The following is a 22,783-nucleotide window of genomic DNA, read 5'->3' as shown; positions in this document are numbered from 1 at the left end:
TTTTAGAAGGAAAACTGATTGGCATGGAAATTTAATTTTTTCCGGCAGGAAACCTTGGAGCCCTTTCTCTGTGTCATTTGTTTAAGTTAATTGAACAAGAGAAGGTATCTGTTCAGTTTTACAAGGGACTCCACGCTCTGCTAGTCTCGTTTCAAATATGGTATTAATCCTCTCGACAAGTCAGAGGAAACACCCCACCCCGGGAGGGGGTGTGGCGGGCCTGGGCGTTCTCCCCTCCGTCTTGTGGTGCACAGGGCACCTCGAAGCCCTGTGATAGTCAGTGTCTGGGAGGGGAGTCTGTGCTGGACAGAGGTGAGGCCGAGGAAGATGGGGAAATGCAGAGACCAAAAGGAAGAGGAACAAGCGTGTGGATGCTGGGACGTCTGGACCAGTCTCGTCCCTGCTTTCAGCCAGCAGGAATAGGACGTGCTGATACCTGCCTGTGCGCCTCACCTGCTAAGGAGAATCCTGCCCTCTGCATCCTCTGTTGGGGCTGGACTCGCTTCGTGGGCTGTGGAAGCATCCAGCTGCTCAGACAGCAGCTCCTGGAGAGTCTGTTTTGCCAGCCTCGCTGGTCGCTGACCGCTGGGTGGCGTCTGCACCAGGAGAGGGCAGAGCCTCTGGTCCTCCCCACCTGTGGTCTGTCCACACCCTCTGAGCATCCGCAGCGAGAAGGGAGGCCTTGCGTGTGGATCTATTTACTGAGAATTTTCCCCTCACTTTTGTTGCATAAGGAAGACTATAAAGCAACATTGTTCTCAAAATAAGGGACTCAGTTGACCAGGGCTCGCTTGGAAGAGAAGCCAGTCCCACAGTCACCATCCCAAGAAACTGACCCCCAGGGAGAAGTTCCTCCTGGACACTTCCCAGCAGTGTTCTCGACCCTGAGAGCTGTCCACCACAAACCTGGGCTTTGCGCTTGGGCACAGGGACCAGTCATCACACCTCTGTGTGTCCTTCCTGAGCTTTGTGCAAACAACCGCAGGAAACATCTGTGGATAAACACAGCCAGCCTTCGCCAACGACAGTCGGGCTCAGGACTCTGGGTCTGAACAGAACTCGCCGCTGCATGCTGGTCCCCCATTGCCCAGACTGAGGCGGGGGGGCAGCAGCCAGCAGGCAGCTGCGGGAGCCTGAGCCCGCCTCCACTCCCCAGGGACCTCCTTCCAGGCATTGCCTACTCCCCAACTCCAGGCCCACCGGGGACCCCACCACGGTGCCCTGCCCGCCCCCTGGCTTCCGGTTGGTTCCACCTGGGGAAACACCCCAGGAGGGAGGAGGGCAGCACCCTTAGGCCTGGGGGGCCCTGTCCGTGCGTCCATGCAGCCGCCTCTGGTCCCGTTATAGCTCCCCTCCCCCTGCCCCAGGCCATCGGTGTGGTAAAAAAGTTTCTTCTTTCTTGTTCATCCTGCATCCTGTTCCATCGTGATTTGTCCGTCTAGTCAAAGCTATGGTTTATCCAGTGGTCATGTGTGGATGTGAGAGCTGGACCATAAAGAAAGCTGAGCACCGAAGAACTGATGCTTTTGGACTGTGGTATTGGAGAAGACTCTTGAGAGTCCCTTGGACTGCTAGGAGATCCAACCAGTCCATCCTAAAGGAGATCAGTCCTGAATATTCATTGGAAGGACTGATGCTGAAGCTGAAACTCCAATACTTTAGTCACCTGATGTGAAGAGCTGACTCATTGGAAAAGACCCTGATGCTGGGAAAGATTGAGGGCAGGAGGAGAAGGGGATGACAGAGGATGAGATGGTTGGATAGTACCACCATCTCAATAGACATGAGTTTGAGCAAGCTCTGTGAGTTGGTGATGGACAGGGAAGCCAGGCGTACTGCAGTCCGTGGGGTCGCACAGAGATAGACATGACTTCGTGACTGAATAACAAAAATCCTAAAATTTTATTTGAAAAAAAAAAAAAGAATATACTATTAGCTTTTTTAAAAAACCACCACTAATGATTTTAATCTTCTCAAGTTCCAAACGGGTCACAGCCCAGGAACTGAATGGCCAGCAGGCAGCTGGGGTAGAGAGGGTCCTAGAACCTCGCTGGCCAGCGGGGGACCCACGCAGCATAAAGACCACACCGCAGGCAGCTAAGCATCCTCATGTTAAGGCTTCCCCTTCACCAGCTGCTAAAGGAGCCTTTAAGACGTCCCCTCTAGACAGACGCACTGTGTGTTGACTTCCTTCAATAACAGAAGCCACCCTGGCTTCCAAGCTAGAACTTCAGTAACAAGAGGAGGAAGGTGCTGGGTCAAGAAGGGAAGTGCGGCGTTTCACTGGACGCGGAGCCCCAGTGTGTTGTGGGGCTCACGGTCCCGGTGTGATGTCAGCAGGGCCTGGCGGCGGGTTTCATACCCAGCCGGGGAGAGGCACAGACTCCGCGCCCACCGTCCTCGGCGGTGAGGGGGCAGCGGGTGGGGGCTGCAGAGCACTCACTCTGGGTCCTCCTCCACCCCCCCAGGCATTTTGCTCACCTGAAGAAGAGAGTGAGTTTATGCCGAGCTCTGCTTGGAGCCTTGGATGAGATGGGGAGTGAAAGCGAGTTTTCTTCCCTCTGAAATATGCGTCCTCCCCGTGGCGAATGTTTTGAAATTGGGTGAAGCTAACGGGCAGGGAAGAGCACTGCTTCTGAGTGTCGAATCCCACCAGGTGCTGTAGACTTTGCGAGCTCGGGGTCCCCTCCCCAACCCTCTCCATCCCACAGAAAGCCGGACCGGGGCGCAGGAAGCTGCCTCCGCAGGAGCCTGTGGTGATCCACCCACAGTGACAAGGCATGAATGAACTGAATGAACGCCTGCCTGGATCAAGGTCCGCGTTCATCCATGACACCTGTGGTTGGGAGCTGGAGAAGGAAATGGCAGCCCACTTCAGTGTTCTTGCCTAGAGAATCCTGTGGACGGAGGAGCCTGGTGGGCTGCTGTCCATAGGGTCGCAAAGAGTCGGACATGACTGAAGCAAATTAGCGTGCATCCATGCATGCATTGGAGAAGGAAATGGCACCCTACTCCAGTGTTCTTGCCTGGAGAACCCCAGGGACAGGGGAGCCTAGTGGGCTGCCGTCTATGGGGTCACACAGAGTCGGTCATGACTGAAGTGACTTAGCAGCAGCAGCAGCAGCAGTGGTTGAAAGCCATCTGTCTTCACGGAGGAAAGAATTTTATCTGCCATCCTAAGACCCGGGCTACACTTGCCAGGAAGAGGAGGAAGGTTGGAAGCCTGAGGGAGCATCCATTCGGATAAGCCACGGCGCAACCTCAGCGCCAACCCGGCGTCTCCGGGTCAGAACCGCGCTGGGTCTCCCTTTGTGCCTGGTGTGTAGCCTCCCAAGGAGGCGAGAGACACACAGCAGCTGGAGGCCCACTTTGGACAGAGAGAGGGCACAGCCCTGCCCCTCCCAGAACCTGACGAGTATAGAAAAACCACCTTCTGCTTATGGGGTGCCTGTGTGAGCTCCCCAAACACCCTTCTTCATCCAGCTGTGTAACGGCTTAAAATTTAGTGTCTGGAGGCAAGTGCCTTTTTCTTTTTAATGTCAGTCTGTTGCTCACTAGGAAAGAAAGGATGGCCGTGCATTTCTGGGCAGTGTTGGGTTATCTTGGCTGAGGTCAAGCTGGAGACGGGGAGCGCGAGGGCGCAGAAGGGGGCCCAGCCGCGGGCGCCCGCTGGACGCCGCACGTCACACACCCTGTCTGTTTCAGATCATCGACAAGAGTAAAAGGGACCCCTCGGAGGAGATCGAGATTCTCCTGCGGTACGGTCAGCACCCCAACATCATCACCCTCAAAGACGTAAGTGCCCTCCGGCGCCCCTGCTGTCGAGCTGTGTCTGTGCCCCGCCCCTGGAAGCCCCGTGGATGCGCGGAGCCGCTTGCCGCCAGCTCATCCGCCCTTCCTGGTGCCTTGGAGCCCGAGGCCGCTGCTGCCCGGAACCCTCCGGGTCACCCGGCAGCCGGGGGCCCGACCTGCTGGGCCGTTCATCACATCCCATTGATCGCCCCCCACCTCTTCCCGGATTCCCGTAACCGGGCATGCAGTGGCGGGGAGGAGAGAGAATCCGCGAGGAGTCTAACCCGGCTGTGCTGTCTCTCACCGTCGTGGAGAGCGCGGAGCCCGTGAAGCGGGGCTTCAGCTCTGACGCTCCAGGTCCACGGCCCCGGCCAGCTTCCCTCTGTCCGTGTTGAGTGATGCGGGGTCCTTGTCCCTGGAAGAAGGACAGGGAGGGGGCGACCAGGCGCACTGGAGCCAGTCGGATGCTCCTGGCAGCGTCCATCCCGGCCGGGGAGTCAGAACGGGGAGCGCGCTGGCCTCCTCTCCGCCCCTGCCCTCCACCCCAGAGTGACCCCAGGGTCGTCAACCCAGAACCTCAAGATACTAGGACCCGCCCCTCGGTCTCCCCAGGGCCCTGTGAACGCCGGGCGGGCGTAAGAGGCCTTCCTGACGCTGGCTCAGTTCTGAGGACAGGCCTATGTGAACAAAGCGTAAAGGGAAGCCCAGCCCCCAGGCGGCGCGCTGGCCTGCCCCGCCCCTCCCGGCGTGGCGCCCCCGTGCCCGCGGCCTGGCGCCCCTGTGCCCGCGGCCTGCCGGCGGGGTCCCTAAGCCGGGCGCGCTCTCGCCCGCCAGGTCTACGACGACGGAAAGTTCGTGTACCTGGTGACGGAGCTGATGCGCGGCGGCGAGCTGCTGGACCGCATCCTGCGGCAGCGGTACTTCTCGGAGCGGGAGGCCAGCGCCGTGCTGTGCACCATCACCAAGACGATGGACTACCTCCACTCGCAGGGGGTAAGGCGTCCCGGGGGAGGGCCGCGGGAGGCCGGGAAGCCGGCGCCCCGGGGCCGCGGCCTCGGCACTTAGGAACCAGGCGGCCGGCCTTCCTTCCCAACCCCAGCCATTCCTCATGGGCCTGCGTGATTTCAGACGCACACAGCCTGCATCCAGGAGCTCGGTCAGATTTAAATTCACTGGGACCGATTACAGCGAAAACGTACTTCGGACTTGATGGTGGGGTGCTCCTCACTGTCCCGCCCCCACCGCCCAGGAGGCCGGTGATGAAATGACTGTGAGAGCTGAGATCGCAGTCCTCTAGGCTCCGGAGCAGACCCATTTCACAGATGAGGAGACTGGAGCACAGAAGGGTTGAGGGTCTGGCCCAAAGCTGCAGGCAGAGCCGGTTTCCTCCCAGCACCGTGCCTCCAGGCCGGCCCCCCACCCCAGCCCCAGATTCCCCGCCTGGTCAGCAGCCCCTGGTAGGCCTGCACTGTTCCTCCGCCAGCTGCACACGTGTGCCCTCTGAACAGGGCACTCTTCTGGGCCCCCACGGCAGTCGCTGTTTCCGGGATTAGTAAACCCTTCCCAGGACAGTCAGACTCCAGGGCGGCCCTTCAGAGGGTGGTTTGGCAGACTGGCCTGTTTGCAAGAGGGGAGCTGGCATTGGGGTCTTTTAGTCTCCCGGCCTCGCAGTCTCTGAAGCCTCACCGGCCGCCTGCCAAGGCTTTTTTCATCTGCCTCCCCCGTCCTCTGTCTGGCCGTGAACAGCACAATGGAGACACTTGGGCCCCACGCGGGGTGTGGGCACGCCACGCGTTCTCACAACGGGCCTCTGTCCCCTTCCAAAGAAGCCGCTTTGTGCCCTGAAGAGCTGAGCAGCCTCTGTGCTTTGAGGTGCCGCTGGCTCTGTCCCTGGTGCTCAGAGTGCCCAGCCGCTCCCCAGGCACAGATGCAGCCTCGGGTTTCTGCCCCCTGGCCATGAGCACAGGACGCAGGCTCCTTGTCTGCACACCCGCTGGGGTACCCAGCACCTGCCCACGCTGGAACGTGGCCACACACGGCCAGCCTGTATCCTCAGAAATCCAGGTTCCTGACCACCAGCAGTGTCCCCGAGTGATGGCCCCAGGGGCCCCCTGATCCTGGACAGCTGCCTACTTATTTATTCATCCAGACACTCGCCATCCAAGAGGCTGGGGCAGTTGGTTGGTCCTTAGTTCTGAGCGTCGGTGTAAGAGAAAGAGAAGGGGGAAGGACCTGCGCCGTTCACAGCATCCCAGCCAATGGCTTCCTGCCGCCAGACCCACCCTGAGGAAACGGCTCCAAATGAGCGCTTGTCTCGCGAGGGCACCCCCGCCTCTGCCTCTCGCCCCTGCTCCATCCCGGCCCCCGGTTTAGGCGTGGCTTCTCCTGTTTCTCCAGGTTGTTCACCGGGACCTAAAGCCGAGCAATATCCTGTACGTGGACGAGTCCGGAAACCCCGAATCCATCCGCATCTGTGACTTCGGGTTTGCCAAGCAGCTGCGAGCCGAGAACGGGTTGCTTATGACCCCCTGCTACACGGCCAACTTCGTGGCCCCGGAGGTGAGAGGACCGCTGGGCCGGCGGGGGTTGGAAGGCCGCCCACGTGGGCCGCTGGAGTGCGCAGGGGCACCGGCGGGCAGGCAGTCAGCCGCTGATAGTGCTCAGACACCGCTATTTTAACATTTTCATTTCCTGTTTGTGAAACCTGTAATGTAGAATTGTCGTCGTGCTATAGACGGTTTCGACCAAATCTGCTTACTTGCTAAGACTTGGTGGGAAGTGGGCACCTCAGGTCGCCCCGGTGGTAAAGAACCCACCCGCCCATGCACGAGACATAGAAGACTTGGGTTCCATCGCTGGGTCCGGAAGCTCCCCTGGAGGAGGAAATGGCAGCCCATTCCAGGATTCTCGCCTGGAGAATCCCATGGACAGAGGAGCCTGGCGGGCTACGGTCCATGGGGTTGCCAAGAGTCAGACACGACTGAAGCACGCAAGTACACAGAGTGAGAACTAATGCGCTGGTGTCTCCTCAACTGGGAGGGGAGCCAGTGGGTCACCTGGGATCAGAAACCCACCGGCAGCTGCACTGGGAGAGCGCGCGTGTGCACAGACCTTATGCGTGAATTCCAGCTCCCGACTGCCTTCCACGACAGGCGCACCGGGGGCCGGGGGGTAGAACGTCACAGTTCTGCAGAGATTTGCAGGTGAGGACCCAGTGGATCCTGAGGGGCCCCCTCCGCCCTCGGCTCGGGGCCTCAGAGAACCACAGCAGCGCATCCCCATTCGGCGCTTCGAGGGGTCGTGCCCCATAGGCCCTGGAGTCCCTGATGCGTTTGTGAAGAAAAATCCAGCTTCTTGCTCTTTAGGAAACAGCCAAACCAGAAGCGCTGGTGAGAGCAAGACTAGTGCAGAGGAGGCTAACGATGCTGGGGAGTGAGGGGGGTTGGGCGGGGGGAGGGGGGCGTCAGGAATGGAAACAAACCTCGGGTTCCGTGTGGATCCTTCTGGTTGCAGGTGAAGCTGCCCCAGAGCTTTTCTAGGCGGGCGCGGTGGCGGGTACCGCGCGTCGTAAGAGAGCCATGCTGACACCTAGTGGTCAGGCTGTGAACTGTCCGAGAGGCGGTGCGGGCAGGGTCTGCAAGCTGACCCCGGGGCAGTGGTCCCCGAGGAGGATGTCTGCGTGCCTGCCAGGATACGGATGGACGCGCAGCCCAGGCTGGCCTGTAGGGCCGATATTAGACTGTCTAGATGATACCTGCGGCCCCTTTAAAAACAATCTGGTTCTATTCGATCAACATTACTGCGTTATTTGGTCGATGCTAATAATATTATTATTATTAAAATGGCTGTCTGGGGAGGCCTTACAGATAGCTGTGAAAAGAAGAGAAGCGAAAAGCAAAGGAGAAAAGGAAAGATATAAGCATCTGAATGCAGAGTTCCAAAGAATAGCAAGAAGAAGTAAGAAAGCCTTCTTTAGCGATCAATGCAAAGAAATCAAGGAAAACAACAGAATGGGAAAGACTAGAGATCTCCTCAAGAAAATTAGAGATACCAAGGGAACATTTCATGCAAAGATGGGCTCGATAAAGGACAGAAATGGTATGGACCTAACAGAAGCAGAAGATAATAAGAAGAGGTGGCATGAATACACAGAAGAACTGTACAAAGAAGATCTTCACGAGCCAGATAATCATGATGGTGTGATCACTCATCTAGAGCCAGACATCCTGGAATGTGAAGTCAAGTGGGCCTTAGAAAGCATCACTACGAACAAAGCTAGTGGAGGTGATGGAATTCCAGTGGAGCTATTTCAAATCCTGAAAGATGATGCTGTGAAAGTGCTGCACTCAATACGCCAGCAAATGTGGAAAACTCAGCAGTGGCCACAGGACTGGAAAAGGTCAGTTTTCATTCCAATCCCAAAGAAATGCAATGCCAAAGAATACTCAAACTACCGAACAATTGTACTCATCTCACACGCTACTAAAGTAATGCTCAAAATTCTCCAAGCCAGGCTTCAGCAATATGTGAACCGTGAACTTCCTGATGTTCAAGCTGGTTTTAGAAAAGGCAGAGGAACCAGAGATCAAATTGCCAACATCCGCTGGATCATGGAAAAAGCAAGAGAGTTCCAGAAAAAAATCTATTTCTGCTTTATGGACTATGCCAAAGCCTTTGACTGTGCAGATCACAATAAACTGTGGAAAATTCTTAGAGAGATGGGAATACCAGACCACCTGACCTGCCTCTGGAGAAACCTGTATGCAGGTCAGGAAGCAACAGTTAGAACTGGACATGGAATAACAGACTGGTTCCAAATAGAAAAAGGAGTGCATCAAGGCTGTATATTGTCACCCTGCTTATTTAACTTCTATGCAGAGTACATTATGAGAAACACTGGACTGGAAGAAACACAAGCTGGAATCAAGATTGCCAGGAGAAATATCAATAACCTCAGATATGCAGATGACACCTCCCTTATGGCAGAAAGTGAAGAGGAACTAAAAAGCCTCTTGATGAAAGTGAAAGAGGAGAGTGAAAAAGTTGGCTTAAAGCTCAGCATTCAGAAAACTAAGATCATGGCATCTGGTCCCATCACTTCATGGGAAACAGATGGGGAAACAGTGTCAGACTTATTTTTTTGGGCTCCAAAATCACTACAGATGGTGACTGTAGCCATGAAATTAAAAGACGCTTACTCCTTGGAAGAAAAGTTATGACCAACCTAGATAGCATATTCAAAAGCAGAGACATTACTTTGCCGACTAAGGTCCGTCTAGTCAAGGCTATGGTTTTTCCTGTGGTCATGTATGGATGTGAGAGTTGGACTGTGAAGAAGGCTGAGCGCCGAAGAATTGATGCTTTTGAACTGTGGTGTTGGAGAAGACTCTTGAGAGTCCCTTGGACTGCAAGGAGATCCAACCAGTCCATTCTGAAGGAGATAAGCCCTGGGATTTCTTTGGAAGGAATGATGCTAAAGCTGAAGCTCCAGTACTTTGGCCACCTCATGCCAAGAGTTGACTCATTGGAAAAGACTCTGATGCTGGGAGGGATTGGGGGCAGGAGGAGAAGGGGACAACAGAGGATGAGATGGCTGGATGGCATCACTGACCCGATGGACGTGAGTCTGAGTGAACTCCGGGCGTTGGTGATGGACAGAGAGGCCTGGCGTGCTGCGATTCATGGGATCGCAAAGAGTTGGACACGACTGAGCGACTGAACTGAACTAAACTGAACTGAACTGAATAATAATATTAATGGTTTTAGTGATTTTAGACTACCTTACGCTGATCTATTACTTTACCATTTACCAAACACTTTACCAGTATTTTTTGCTTTTATCCTCATATGCCATATGGAATGGATGGGGTAGATAGTATTAGCCACATTTCACAGATTCAAAACAAAAAAAAAAAAAAAGAGAAACAGCCTCCATGGAAGGGACGTTGAAGATACTCAGCTAGTGGAGATGAGAAGAGCTTGAACACTGACCCCTGGGCCTGTCCACATACCTCGGTGACTTCCCTACAGTGCTGGAGGCACCGTGCCCCAAGTACGGAGAACCTGGCCCTTGTGTCTAAGGAAATTGTACACAGCTCTCCTGACGCCACATTTGGCATAAAACCAGCTACCTGCAGTTTCCAGGAGCATCTGTGCTCTTTCTTTATTGTTACTCTCAATTGTGAGCATAGCAGAGGACTGCTCTCTTCTGAACTGGGTGCACCTGGGACACATGAAAATTCTCCCATCCTAACTAGTCCTCAGAAAATCAAACACAGACTTACCCAGTGACCAAGCAATTCCACCTCTGGGTGTAAACCCGAAAGAGTTGAAAGCAAAGGTAGGAATGGAAATCTGTCTGTGTGTCGACAGCAGCGTTATTCACAGCAGCCAGAAGGTGGAGACAGCGCAAGAGCCCATCGTGGAAGAACGGCTGAGCGGGGTGCTAGCCAGCCTCTAAAAGGAGGGAGGGCTTCCCAGGCGGCGCTAGTGGCAAAGAACGTGCCTGCCAATGCAGGAGACACAAGAGACTCCAGTTCCATCCGGAAGATCCTCTGGAGAAGGAAATGGCAGCCCACTCCAGTATTCTTGCCGGGAGAATCCATGGACAGAGGAGCCTGGTGGGCTGCAGTCCATGGCGCTCAAAAGACTCAGACACGACTGAGAGATGAAGCAAAAGGACAGAAATCCTGTCCCAGGTCACAGCATGGATGAACCCCGAGAACACGGTGTTAAAAGTGGGATAAAGAAAAACCCAATGACGTGATTCCCCTCACATGAGGGACCTAGCGTCATCACATCATAGAGACAGAAAGTAAAATCGTAGTTCCCGGGGCTGGGGGAGGGGAGCGGGAGCTGTTTCTTGGGGACAGAGTTTCAGGTTTTCAAAACAAGATGAGTTCTGTCAAGGGAAGGTGGTGTGCATGCATCTGCCGCCACTCAGCCACTCCTGAAGGTGGCGAAGCTGGGAGTGTTGTGCCAAGTGTATTTTGTGAGAGAAATTAAAACCTAGACAGCGTGTTAAAGGCAGAGGTATCACTTTGCTGACAAAGGTCCATCTCGTCAAAGCTCTGGGTTTTCTAGTAGTTGTGTGCAGATACGAGAGCTGGACCACAAAGAAGGCTGAGCACCAAAGAACTGATGCTTTCAAACTATAGCGTGGGAGAAGACTCTGGAGAGTCCCTTGGACTACAAGGAGATCACAGCAGTGAATCCTAAAGGAAATCAATCCTGAGTATTCATTTGGAAGGACTGATGCTGAAGCTGAGGCTTCAATACTTTGGCCACCTGATGTGAAGAGCCAACTCACTGGAAAAGACCCTGATGCTGGGAGGATTTAGGACAGGAGGAGAAGGGGACGGCAGAGGGTGAGATAGTTGGATGGCATCACTGACTCGATGGACAAGAGTTTGAGCAAAAGCTCCAACTTGCTGGTGGTGAAGATGGTGAAGGACAGAAGCCCGGCACGCTGCAGTCCATGGGGTCACAAACAGTCAGACGTGACTAAGCAACTGAATGACGAACTTCAGTCGTGTCCAACTCTAGCGACCCCATGAAGTGTAACCCACCTGCCTCCTCTGTCCATGGAATTCTCCAGGCAAGAACACTGGAGGGGGTTGCCATGTCCTTCTCCAAGGGATCTTCCTGACCCGGGGAGTGATCTGCACCTCTTATGTCTCCTGCGCTGGCAGGCAGGTTCTTTACCACCAGCACCACCTGGGAAGCCTAAATATATTTTACTATGCTAAAAATAATTCTGCCTTTTTTCCCCCACACCACATGACTTGCAAGATCTCAGTTCCCCAACCAGGAATTGAATCTGGGCCACCACAGTGAAAGCCCGGGGTCCTAACCACGAGGCCACCAGGGAGCTCCCCAAACTCTTCTTCCTCCAAAGTTAAATGTCCCCTTTTCCATGTTCGTCAAGAGCCAGGGCTCTCTGTGCGCGCTGGTCTTGGGGGAACCCTACTGTGGGAAATTGGGGTTGGCTTTGCAGTAGTACACGATGGCCTCACTGAAGACTTCCCCCACCGCCCCCCATGCCCCACCCCCCACCTCCATCCCCACCCCACACCTCCATCCCCTACCGCCACCTCCACCGGCCTTATGGTCCCATCACAGCAACACGCTTTGAACTTGAACTCCTCTGCCCAGCGCTGATCTGCATCTGCTCTCCCCGCAGGTCCTGAAGCGGCAGGGCTATGATGCGGCATGTGACATCTGGAGCCTGGGGATCCTGCTCTACACCATGCTGGCGGGGTAATGCAGCCCGTGTGGGGGCCGCTCAGGCCCCCACTCAGGCCAGGAGCTCAGGCCCGGGGCCCGGTGGATGGCCAGAGGGCGGGGGCAGGAAGTTTAGCACTGCCTGTCGTTCAGCGGTGTCTCTGGAATTAGGGAGCTGGCGCTACAGGGCTCAGCTCACCCACAGAACCCCAAGCCTCAGACCATGAGGCCACTGTCAACTCTGGACTATGCACCCTCTGGAAAGGTCACATCTTTGCTTAGAAACGTCTCCTCGAGCCAGGAAGCCGGCAGGCGGCCCCGGGCTCCAGCACACAGACACCCTCACTTGCTCCGCTCCCGGGGGAATCCTGCCCTGAGCCCCTCACTGCCCTCACTTTTGACTGAGAAGAGGACACTGTGGACGCTGAAGGGCTCCTTCCGGCCAGGAAGGCCTGGAATCCAAGGATCCCCTAGTGCCCAGCGGCTTAAACGTTATTAGACACTTGGGTGGCGGGGCAGGCGAGATGTCTAGGTCATCCAGTCCTCTTTACTGGGCAAAATGGAGAAAAGGGCCTCGCAGGAGTGATCGAGGATGGCTGCTGCTTGTGTGGCCTCAGTGGCGCGCTTCCCAGTGAGTTGGGGGCGGTGTCCAGTGGAGGGGGAGCCCGGGTGGCCTGCCGTCTATTTCCAGTGCCCCTCTTGGTGGTCCTTCCGGGGCTCGCTTTGCTGATACTTAACTAGGAGCACAGAGCTGCCACGGAACGGAGTGCTGTTAGAATCACACGCGAGTCCTTTCCGAGGAAGGCTGTGCTGACCCGCCCTGGTTTACGTGAGGGGTGGCAGGAAACATCTGTCCCACGTTAGGGACGCGCAAGAAGTATTCACACTCGGTGCATCTCTGCACTCCACTGCTATAGTGTATCGTGCTGCCCATTTCCAACTGAGCCTCAAAAAATTAATTTGTCAAAGAACCCACTGTTGGTAACATATCGACCATGGGTCTCTCAGACTTCAAATCCCAGGCTCCCATCCACTATGCCGCACTGTCGCCATGGAAACCATATCTCGGGGAAACCGCTGTGCCCCTCTGTCACCAGGGAAGCCGGAGATGGTCCTGAGGCCTCATCTTTGAGTCCACATCCTCCTTTGCCCTGTCAGCCTTTAACACTGGCCAGCAGGGAAAAGAGACACAGCAGGGAGTAAAGCACACTCTGCCGTGAACCTTGGATTTGGAGCATGATGAGAAAGGAAAGAATGATTGCTTTTACCACAGAGAGGCTCAGTGAGCTTTACCGCAGATTGTAGAATGGAAGCTCACCACGAATCTCTCATCACACAGATTCACCCCTTTTGCAAACGGGCCGGACGACACCCCCGAGGACATCTTGGCAAGGATCGGCAGCGGAAAGTACGCCCTTTCCGGGGGAAACTGGGACTCCATCTCTGACGCGGCCAAGGTGAGCTCTCTGCCTGGCGCCCTCACGGCCCCGGGGTGGAGATTCTGCAGGAGCGTCTCCAAGGAAGCTAGAGGATACTTCTCGTGCAAATGACTTAGATATTTTGTACTCAGAGACTCTGTACGCCTTTCAGATTAAAAAAAAAAAACTATTTTCGCAAAAATATTTCATAGCCCTTTTCACATTTTATGTAGTCTTGTGTATTAGAGTTCTTCGGGGACACAGAACAGGGTGTGTATGTACAGAGAGACTGAGACAGAGGGAGGGAGGTCTGTTTCTATGGAATCGTGGAGGCTGGTAATGGTTAAGCCCAAAATCTCCAGGGCAGGCCAGAAGCCTGGAGGCTCAGGGAGACATAGAAGTTGCCACTCTCGTCCAAAGCTGTCTTCTGGCAGAATCTCCTCTTCCTTGGGGACGTCAGTCTTTTTTCACTTAAAATCTTCAACTGGTTGGATGAGGCCCACCCACATCATGGAGAAGTTGATGGATTTAAATGTTAATGTCACTTTCACAGAAACATCGAGGCCAGTGGGCTTGGTTTCTGTTAGGTTTTTGCCTTGCCACCTGGCTCGTTGGGATCTTAGTTCTCCATCCAGGGATCGAACTGGGGCCCTCAGCAGTGAAAGCGCAGAGTCCTAACCACTGGCCCATCAGGGAATTCTCTACTGTGAGGGTTGTTTTTTGTTTTTTTTTTTAATTTTATTTAGCTGTGTTGTCTCAGTGGCGGCACTCGGGATGTTTTGTCACAATGCACGGTCTCCCCGGTTGCAACGTGCAGGCTCCAGAGCACAGGGGCTTCAGTAGTCGAATCTCAGGGGCTTACTTGCTCTGCAGCAGGTGGGGTCTTAGTTCCCTGACCAGGGATCGTACCTGTGCCCCCTGCATTGCAAGGATTCTTAACCACTGGACCACTGGGGAAGTCCCTGTGAGGTCTTGAGCAAGTCAATAAAGTTCTCCCAACTTTTCATTTTTACACCTGAAAATGGGAAGAACAATCCTTCTAGGAAATATTTGTCTCAAGAAGTTACCAAGACTAGTGTCAGCAAATGTAAAAGGGCTTTGGGTTTCTCTGCAGAAGGAGTTGCTTGAAGGTGTACGGTATTTCTTCACTGTGGTTGATGACCACAAGTTCTGTTAAGCGAAGCAACTTCACACTGGGCAGAGACTCTAACTGACTTCATTTCGTTTTGGAACGAGGTGGGAACACCACGGCAGGAGAGCAGGCTGGTGGAAAGCCACGGATTCTCCCCGGGGCCCGTCCTCGGGCACGTGGTGAACAAGTGGACATGTCACATCTTCCCCTGCAACACAGCGGCGTCACATTCAGTCCCTGCCCCAAGGACGGTCCTGATGACTCACAGGAGTAGGTGCTTCAAGTGTGTGAAGACAGTCTCATGAATTCCATAGTTGTAACCATACTTGTGTGTACACACATTTGCCTGTATTACAACATGTTAATATAAAGACGAGCTCAGTCTTTAAACCCATTTTAGTTTTTGTTATTATTTTATAATCAAAGAAGAAAATCACCTCTATGGAACATGAAACTTTAAACACATATAATGGCGACCAGACCATCAATTCCATAGTTGGCAATTATTTGCAGCAAATGCTATACCAAATATGTGTGGTGTTGAGGACAGTAACATTTTACTACATGTCATGAAATGTGACCAAAGACATTGTGATTGGTTTGTAGCTGTGGGGTAGTCCTTATTTCTGTTTCTCCCTTGGGAAGATTATCATTTTGACCCAGTATTGCAGTAATTTACATGCACTATTGAACATCTCCACATTTGATTTCTCTTTAGATGTGAAATCTTTCCTACAATAGAAACCTGGAGTGGGAATTCCCTAATGGTTAGGACTCCATGCTGTCACAATCAAGAGCTCGGGTTCTATCCCTGGAAACTAAAATCCCACAAGCCACTCAGCCCAGCCAAAAAAATTAAAAACAGGGGGCACCCACCATGTTGATGCTGGTTAAAACTTGTTTTTCTAAAATTCACCTTCTTACAAACCTGAAAGCAAATGTTTGACCTCAGATGCAGAGAGTCACTCCCAGGACAATGGTGAGGCTTTGCTGTGACAGGGAGGAGGGGGACAGGCAGGAGGGGGACAAGGAGGAGCGGGACGGCTTCGAGCAGGGGCAGCCCTCACCCCCACCCCCCTGCTCACCCTCCCCCGCAGGACGTCGTGTCCAAGATGCTCCACGTGGACCCTCACCAGCGCCTGACGGCAGTTCAGGTCCTCAAACACCCTTGGATCGTCAACAGGGAACACCTGTCCCCAAACCAGCTCAGCAGACAGGACGTCCACCTGGTGAAGGTACCGCCCGCAGTCCGGTCGATGGGAGGGGGACTTCCTGCCTGGTTAACCCCCAGGGGTCCTGGGTACGGGAGGGGAACCAGGAACCGGCACAGACAGGTGTACCCCACACCTGCGGCCACGTACCAATTCTGACGAAGGGGCGACTTCTGGACAGCTTCATTACGTGTGTGTGTCAGAGAGACAGACAGACAAAGGAGAGAGAGGAGACAGGCTGAGGGCCCCGTACCAGGCCAGGCGCCGGGCCCACCGCTCTGGACCTGAGCTCTGCACCTGAGCTCTGCACCTGAGCTCTGCAGGCGCCTCTGTAAACCCCAGACCGCACACAGCTGAGGGTTCACCAGATGGCTGTCACTGCCCAGCTCTGTGTCACAGCACAGAAACACCGTGGATGGCACCTGAGTGGTCAGTGAGTTCCAGGAAGAGCTTATTTACACCAGGCAGCGGCTGGTGTTTGCGGACCCCTGCCCCTCCCCGGCCCTCTGCAGCCAGCCTTTCCCGGTAGCTCACCCACCACCACGCCCCGCTGGCGTGGCCTCTTAGCTTAGAGCATCTCGAGACCCTGGGAGCCGTGCAGGAAGCCCTGGACGATGGGTGAGCCCAGAGCAGCCGCGCCCACGGAGCTCAGGGCGCCCACGGAGCTCAGGGCGCCCACGGAGCTCAGGGCGCCCACGGAGCTCAGGGCGGACGGCTCCTGAGCCTGCTCGGGGGTCTAGAGGCCCCGCCCCACGGAGTCGCTGCCCCTTTCGTCCTAGTCTTACAGCAGGCCCGCACTGCCTGCCTCTTCTGACCTTGCGGGGCGGCCATCATTTCCAGGCCACTGCACTGCGGCTGTGTGTCATTGAACCTACGAACGGCCGGGCAGTGGCTGCCGGTCACCCCGCTGGTGACGCCCCGGCCCCTGTGGTGCAGCCCGGACAGACGGCCGGCGTCCAGAGGACCCGGGGGTCCACACGGCGAGGACAGGGGGTCCCGCCCACGGGCTGTTCTCCGGAGGGCTGAGGCCCCAGTGCTCCTGGTAGCCGCCGGAGGCTGACCCCGCCTTATCGGCGCTGCTGGTGTGATGACACGGGCACTGCGGCCCAGTCCTGCTCCTCGGGCGGCCTGGCCCGTCTCTCACGGCCTGGCCAGAGAGGCCCGCACCCGTCTGCAGGGAGCCCTGCGTCCCCGTGGGACCCTCCTCCGGGAGGGGTGCGCTGCCCCAGCCGCGCGACAGGGGCTCCTTCGAGGAGCCGCCCAGCTGGTTAGAGCTGCTCCCGTAGCGGCCACGGCCCCCAAGTGGGTCCCAAGCCCTCAAAACGGGCAGAGCTGGGGGCCAACGGGCTCAGCCATTGCCAGGAGGGCGCCCCAGGGACCCGGCAGGATGGGCGTCAGGAGGCCTCACCCGGGGGCACTGGACGGTGGGCCTGCGTCCCTGCGTCTCTGCGCTGGCGGCGGGGCTGCGTCCCTGCACTGTTCACGGTGGGCGGTGGGTGGGCGGACGCGGCGCTCAGAGGCCCAGCCAGGTGTCCGAGTGCGCCGGCCCGGGTCCTGACGGAGGGCCTCCCGGCCGCCCAGGCTCAGCGAGCCCGCCTCCCCCTCTGTTTGCAGGGAGCCATGGCTGCCACCTACTTCGCTCTCAACAGAGCCCCTCAGGCCCCGCGGCTGGAGCCCGTGCTGTCGTCCAACCTGGCCCAGCGCCGGGGCATGAAGAGACTCACGTCCACGCGGCTGTAGCCGAGCCCCGCGCCTTCTCCTGCAGCCCGGAGAGGATTGCACGGTGACCCCCCGGACGTGCGGCCAGGCCAACCTGCCCCCTCCGCCCCCGCCAACCAGACGGAGTCCTTCCTGCACCCCTGGCCGTGCCGAGAACCGGGGGGCTCCTCCCGGCCCGTGAGCCTTGCACATGGCTTGTGTTTCTGTGGAGAGATGGCTCCTCCAGCTGTAAAGTCAGCAACCTGGTCCCACCTCCGGCACACGCAGCCTGGATGTCACCGCGAGGAGGGGGCGGTTCCCGGCCCCTGTGCTCGGCCTGTGCCCGCGGCTGAGTGACCGGCGGGTGGACGCCTGGTCCCTCCGAATGAACCAAAGAGCCCTTGTCTCCTCCAACCCCCGCCCCCCGCTTGGACCGACACCCCGCCTTCTCTCCTGGTGCAGAGCTGGGGAGGGGCGAGGAAACCTCAGAACCAGTGGCCGCGTTTCACAAGCATCGCTGATGTCCTCTCGCCCGGGAAGGAGCCAGCCGAAGCCTGTGCCCCCTGACGAGGACCGGGGACTGGCGGAGGGCTGCTCCACTCCTGTCCCGAACTTGCGAGAGGTCCCGGGCTCCCCCAAGTGCCGGCTCTCCCTTTCCTGGTCCGTGGAAGCGCCGCGGTGGCCGCCGGAAACCCCGAGCCGGTTGCCTCCATCCGCCCTTTCTCTGTTCCCCTGGAGACCTCTGCCGCGCCCCCGCCCCGCCCGCGAGAGAGGCCAGCAGCAGGATGCTCGCAGAGGGCAGGGGAGCCCTTTGTGGAAGCTGTGCTTTTGTGCCGTGTGTTGTGTTTCTGTCGCGCAGGGCTGTTCTCAGCTGAAGCGTCAGGGATGTTTAATGTCTCTGCTGGGCGTGTGCACGCCGGAGTGGGCGTCGTCCGGCAGCGCTGGGCCCCCCTGCACTCAGGCGGGGACAGCGCGCCTGTTTTCAGCCAGGTTCTCACCTAGAAGACAGGATTTAAAAGTCACTCTGGCACCCAACCCCAAAATCAACGAATGCGGCACTCTAAAACTGTAGCTCCCTATCTCTGTCTAATGGTCTCCAGACCTTAAAATATAAGCATATTGGTGAAGCTTTAATTATTCCACGAGGCTTTTTTTCCCCCCCTCAGAACCACGCAGAATGAAAAGGTGGGAACAGATCCCTGTACCTGTTTTCCCACAAAACCCTTTCAGGCATTTCTCATATTTCTCAATAGAAAGTACTTTTTCCCCGAGGCTCAAGAGACTTTTACCCGCAAGGGTTTTGTCTTAGGTCCGAACGGTTTCACCTGTTATTGGACACTTAAGCAAACCCGAGTGGCCCCAGGTCACAGGTTTTGTCCTCCCGGAAATCAACCATGATCGTTGTTTGTATCTTGTTTGCTGCACAGAGAACGTCCGGCCCACCGGCTCCTGGGCCTTTGTCCTGGGCTTGTGGACAGGTTCGTTCACTTGCTTCGAGTCGGAGCCTTGCGATGGAGGGAGAGAGAAGGCCGAAGAGGTGCAGCGCTGGGAGGGGGTCGGCGTGTCCTCTGAGCGGCCCGCGGGCTCGGCTCGCCTGCGTGCAGCCCTCCACTCTCACCTCTCAGAGCGCCCGGCTCTGCGGACCCCGTCCCTCTCCCCCCCACCCCCGGCGACGTGGCTGTCCGTGCAGCGCCCCCCTCCCTCACCCTCCTCGGAAACGAGGCTTTCTGCACAAAGTCCGCCGGGAGAAGTCAAGAGCCCATTTTCAACTGAACTTGCAGAAATCTTGAGTGAAGCGGCCCACGGCTGGGCCTTCTGGCCCGCGGGCGGGGTGTGAGTGCAGGTGCGGCCGCTGCTTCGCAGGGCGTGTGCGCCTGGAGTGGCCGCCCGCAGGCTAACCGGCTGTCCTGCCCCCTCACAGAGCCAGACACCGCCCCCCCCCCCATAGAAACCGCAGATGCGCAGCCCTGGATCACAGGCCTCCCGCCCAGCCGCACCCTCTGGGGTGCCCACTCTAGACTCAACACTCTGCCCCCTCTACTTTAAGAGAAACACCTGACTCACACCCGCCCCCCTCCCCGAAAGCTCTGCGCCCCCGTGTCAGAGCAGCGGAGAGTGGGCTTTCCCGTGTTCCCCAGGTCGGGCCATCCGGGATCCCAGACCCCCCTGGCTGTTAGGAAGGCCGTCGGTCTGTGAGCGGTTGTAGCACTGATGGAGCCAGTGTGTTCACCAGGGTGTCGTCCCCCCCCCCCCCCCCCGGGGTCCCCTCACCTTCCCAGCCCCGCCCCCGCAGGAGGATCTGATTTGCACTCTTCTCTGCCCACATGGGCTGACCCCCGCGCCTCTCCAAGGGCCGTGGGGTTCTAGCTTGGAGGGGGCGCTGAGCTGCTGAGGGCTCAGGCCGCCCGGGAAGGGACCTGCGCTCGCCCCGCCGCCAGCACTTTGCGCCCCAGCCCGCGTCCGTGTTTACAGGGAACTCTCGAGCTCACGCTTTATATTTTATGTTGGAGATGGGCGGCCACCCTACGGTATTTATTACGCTTTCCAGACTTTCTGAATAGGTTTTTTTAATAAACACGGGTTTTATGAAGTGTACTATTTTTCTAGCACAGCTCTGACACTGGCCTTTCTGTACTGCTACGGGTGACCGTCTGCAGGTGAGCGTCTGGCCTCCCTGCCTCTCGCCCTCCTGCCAGCCTCTGCCGCTGCCCCCTGCCTCCTCTCGTCCTGGGGGCTGGAAGTGTGGCTGCATCTGTGCACGTGTAGGTGTGAGTGCTGAGTGCGTGTACATGTGTGTTTGTGAGTGCACGACGCCCTGGGCAGCCGGGCAGGAGACAGTGGACAGTTGTGTTGGAGTGAAGCAGGCCTGGGGTGGGGGGTGGTGGGCTGCTGGTCTCCATCCCCACGGTCTCCCCTGGGTGCCTCCACATGCCACTTCCTGCCCATCTTTTCTTTGTACAGAAATAAAGCAAGAAGCTACGCTGTTGGTCATCAGCTCTCCAACCTCATTTCTTCTTCCCTCTTGGTCAGTTCCTCACCTGCGTGTGTCAGCAGGCAGGACACACACACACACCTCTCTGCAGGCCAGACCGCCCCCCTTGACACACACACCTCTCTCTGCAGGCCAGACCGCTTCCCCTCGACACACACATGTACACACACATCTTTCTTTCTGAAGCACGGACCACCCCCCCGACACACACACAGGCACACACCTCTCTCTCTGGAGGCCAGACCGCTTCCCCTCGACACACACATGTACACACACCTCTCTCTTTCTGAAGCACGGACCACCCCCCCGACACACACACATGTACACACACCTCTCTCTCTCTGGAGGCCAGACCACCCCCCCGACACACACACAGGCACACACACCTCTGTCTGCAGGCCGGGCCGCCCCCTGGACACACACACACACACACACACACACACACACACTCTGCTTCCCCAGCAGCAGAGGGGTCCCTCCTGAGGGCCTTCAGGCAGGAGGCGCGCTGGCTTTCAGGGCCTGCGGTAACACACAAGGAGATCTTGGAGGCCCCAGAGGGTGCTCAGAAAACCTCCCCCTGGAGGAGACTGAGTTGGAGAGGGCAGCTCGCATGCATGCTGTGTTGCTGTGTGACAAGCCCTCATGGCCGGGGTGTCGAGCAGTCCCCTGGGGAGTGGTTCCAGCGGTCAGAAGTCCGAGGTGGGCCCACGGAGTGAAGGCAGGGCCGTGGACCTCCTGGGGCCTCCGGGAGGCTCCAAGCCCCACCATGAGCAGTTTCTGAGGTGCCCGTACTCCCCGGCTCCCGGTCCCTCCCTGCAGCCTCAGAGCTGAGTCCGCCGTCCTCCCAGCTGCCCCCTCCTTCTCCTCCCTGAGAACCCAGGATGTGCTCCCCACTGTGAGGGCAGCTGACAGCAGCCGGAACTCCACCTTCGGTCTCAGCCCCTCTTTGCCCCAGGGCCAGCCCGTGACATCCCAACATCCTGTCTGCCGGGCGGGCAAAGGTCAGCCTGTGTGTGGATCGCAGGCAATTGCAACATCCGGGCTTTGCTTCTCAGGAGCTGACGAGTTACCTACCACAGTCTCAGGGACCCGGCCCGGATAGGAGACTCGGGGTCAGGACCCCCTCCCCAGAGCCTACATCAAGACCTTGTGTCTGTCAGTCCCTGCCCCCCGCCAGGTCTCTGCGGGGTGGGGGGCATGGCCCAGGCCAAGGGTGCACACAGGGGCTGTGTCTCTGCAAGGCCAGACTTTGGAAACCCCAGGCCTCCGCTAAGGGCTGCAGGCAAACCGCCATCCTTTGCCCAGGTCAGGGCAGTTCTGTGCCCCGGCTGTGTGCTGTCCGTGAGCGTCAGCTCTATGACTGCTCACACGTGAGCAGATGAGCAAGGCCAGGGGTCCACCCTCCCCAACACCAGCGGCTCCGGTCTGTACACACTGTCCTGTGAGACCGGGAGAGGGGCTGGGCCAGGCGGGGGCGGTCTGCGGCCTTAGCTCACCGGACTTCCTGGTGACCCTCAACCACCAGGGCACGTACCTTCTGCAGGATGAGAAATAGGCCTGCAGACACCTTTCCTGCAGAATATCCCGTCAATATTCTCCAGTCCTGCTTGTCACTTGTCCTAAGCACCACCAACCAGGCCAGTAGGCGTATCTGCTTCCCAAGACCCTGGGACCCGAGGTGGGTGATGGAGACTTGGGCCTGGGCCCCCAGTTTCCAGGGCACCCCCGGGCCACCCAGTTCTGGGCCCCAGCAGATCCTGGCGTTCATCCGCTCCGAGACCTCCCAGGTGATGAGTCCCGCTCGTGGATGAGGCCAGAAACCAGGCAGCGCGTGACCCGGGATCCCAGGTCAGACGCCGGCCGTGGGGTCCTGCTCTGCCGAGGGGTCCTGCTCTGCCGCTCAGGTGGCCAGCCGGACGTGGCCCTGCCCCGGGGCTTGGCCTCCTGGGCCGGACGCCGGACGAGGGCGCCTCCCTTCCCGGGAGGGCACCCACTCCCTCTGCTTGTCCGTGTTTGACACAGTGGCGGTCATCTCATCACTGACGCGCGGACACGCGGACTCAATACGTGGTCCCCCGTGCAGAGTCGCTGAGTCAGAGCTCTTCTGAGCTGGGACCTCACGCCCGTCTCGGTCCTGAGAGGTTCCGAGCCATGGGGCAGGGCCCACCTCTCGTGAAGCTGAGCTTCCAGCAGGAGAGGAACAGCGCAACAGGAACGTAAACTGTAACAGGAATTAAACCAGTAACAACACACCACAGCAGCCGCCCGGAGGCCAGCTCTGCAGACGGGCAGCTGCGCTTTCATTCAGGAGGGGATT

The 22,783-nt window shown here is 57.4% G+C and overlaps 1 protein-coding gene across 7 annotated transcripts in view; it reads left to right on the top strand.

The window, feature by feature from the left end:
• The window catches only part of RPS6KA2 (ribosomal protein S6 kinase A2), a 331,417-nt gene extending 310,952 nt beyond the window's left edge, over positions 1 to 20,465 (top strand). For all 7 annotated transcript variants that reach the window (XM_027972651.3, XM_027972653.3, XM_042253706.2 and 4 more), the window contains 7 exons: positions 3,706 to 3,795; positions 4,627 to 4,785; positions 6,190 to 6,351; positions 11,975 to 12,051; positions 13,355 to 13,472; positions 15,663 to 15,800; positions 17,391 to 20,465. In XM_027972651.3, the coding sequence (XP_027828452.1) occupies positions 3,706 to 3,795; positions 4,627 to 4,785; positions 6,190 to 6,351; positions 11,975 to 12,051; positions 13,355 to 13,472; positions 15,663 to 15,800; positions 17,391 to 17,516 (870 nt within the window). In that variant the 3' untranslated portion in view covers positions 17,517 to 20,465. The remainder of the gene's footprint in view (positions 1 to 3,705; positions 3,796 to 4,626; positions 4,786 to 6,189; positions 6,352 to 11,974; positions 12,052 to 13,354; positions 13,473 to 15,662; positions 15,801 to 17,390) is intronic.
• Positions 20,466 to 22,783: the final 2,318 nt, after the last annotated feature.

Source organism: Ovis aries, chromosome 8, assembly GCF_016772045.2.
Source record: "Ovis aries strain OAR_USU_Benz2616 breed Rambouillet chromosome 8, ARS-UI_Ramb_v3.0, whole genome shotgun sequence".
In the NCBI taxonomy this organism is placed as follows: domain Eukaryota; kingdom Metazoa; phylum Chordata; class Mammalia; order Artiodactyla; family Bovidae; genus Ovis; species Ovis aries.
This window is presented reverse-complemented; position numbering and strand designations above follow the sequence as displayed.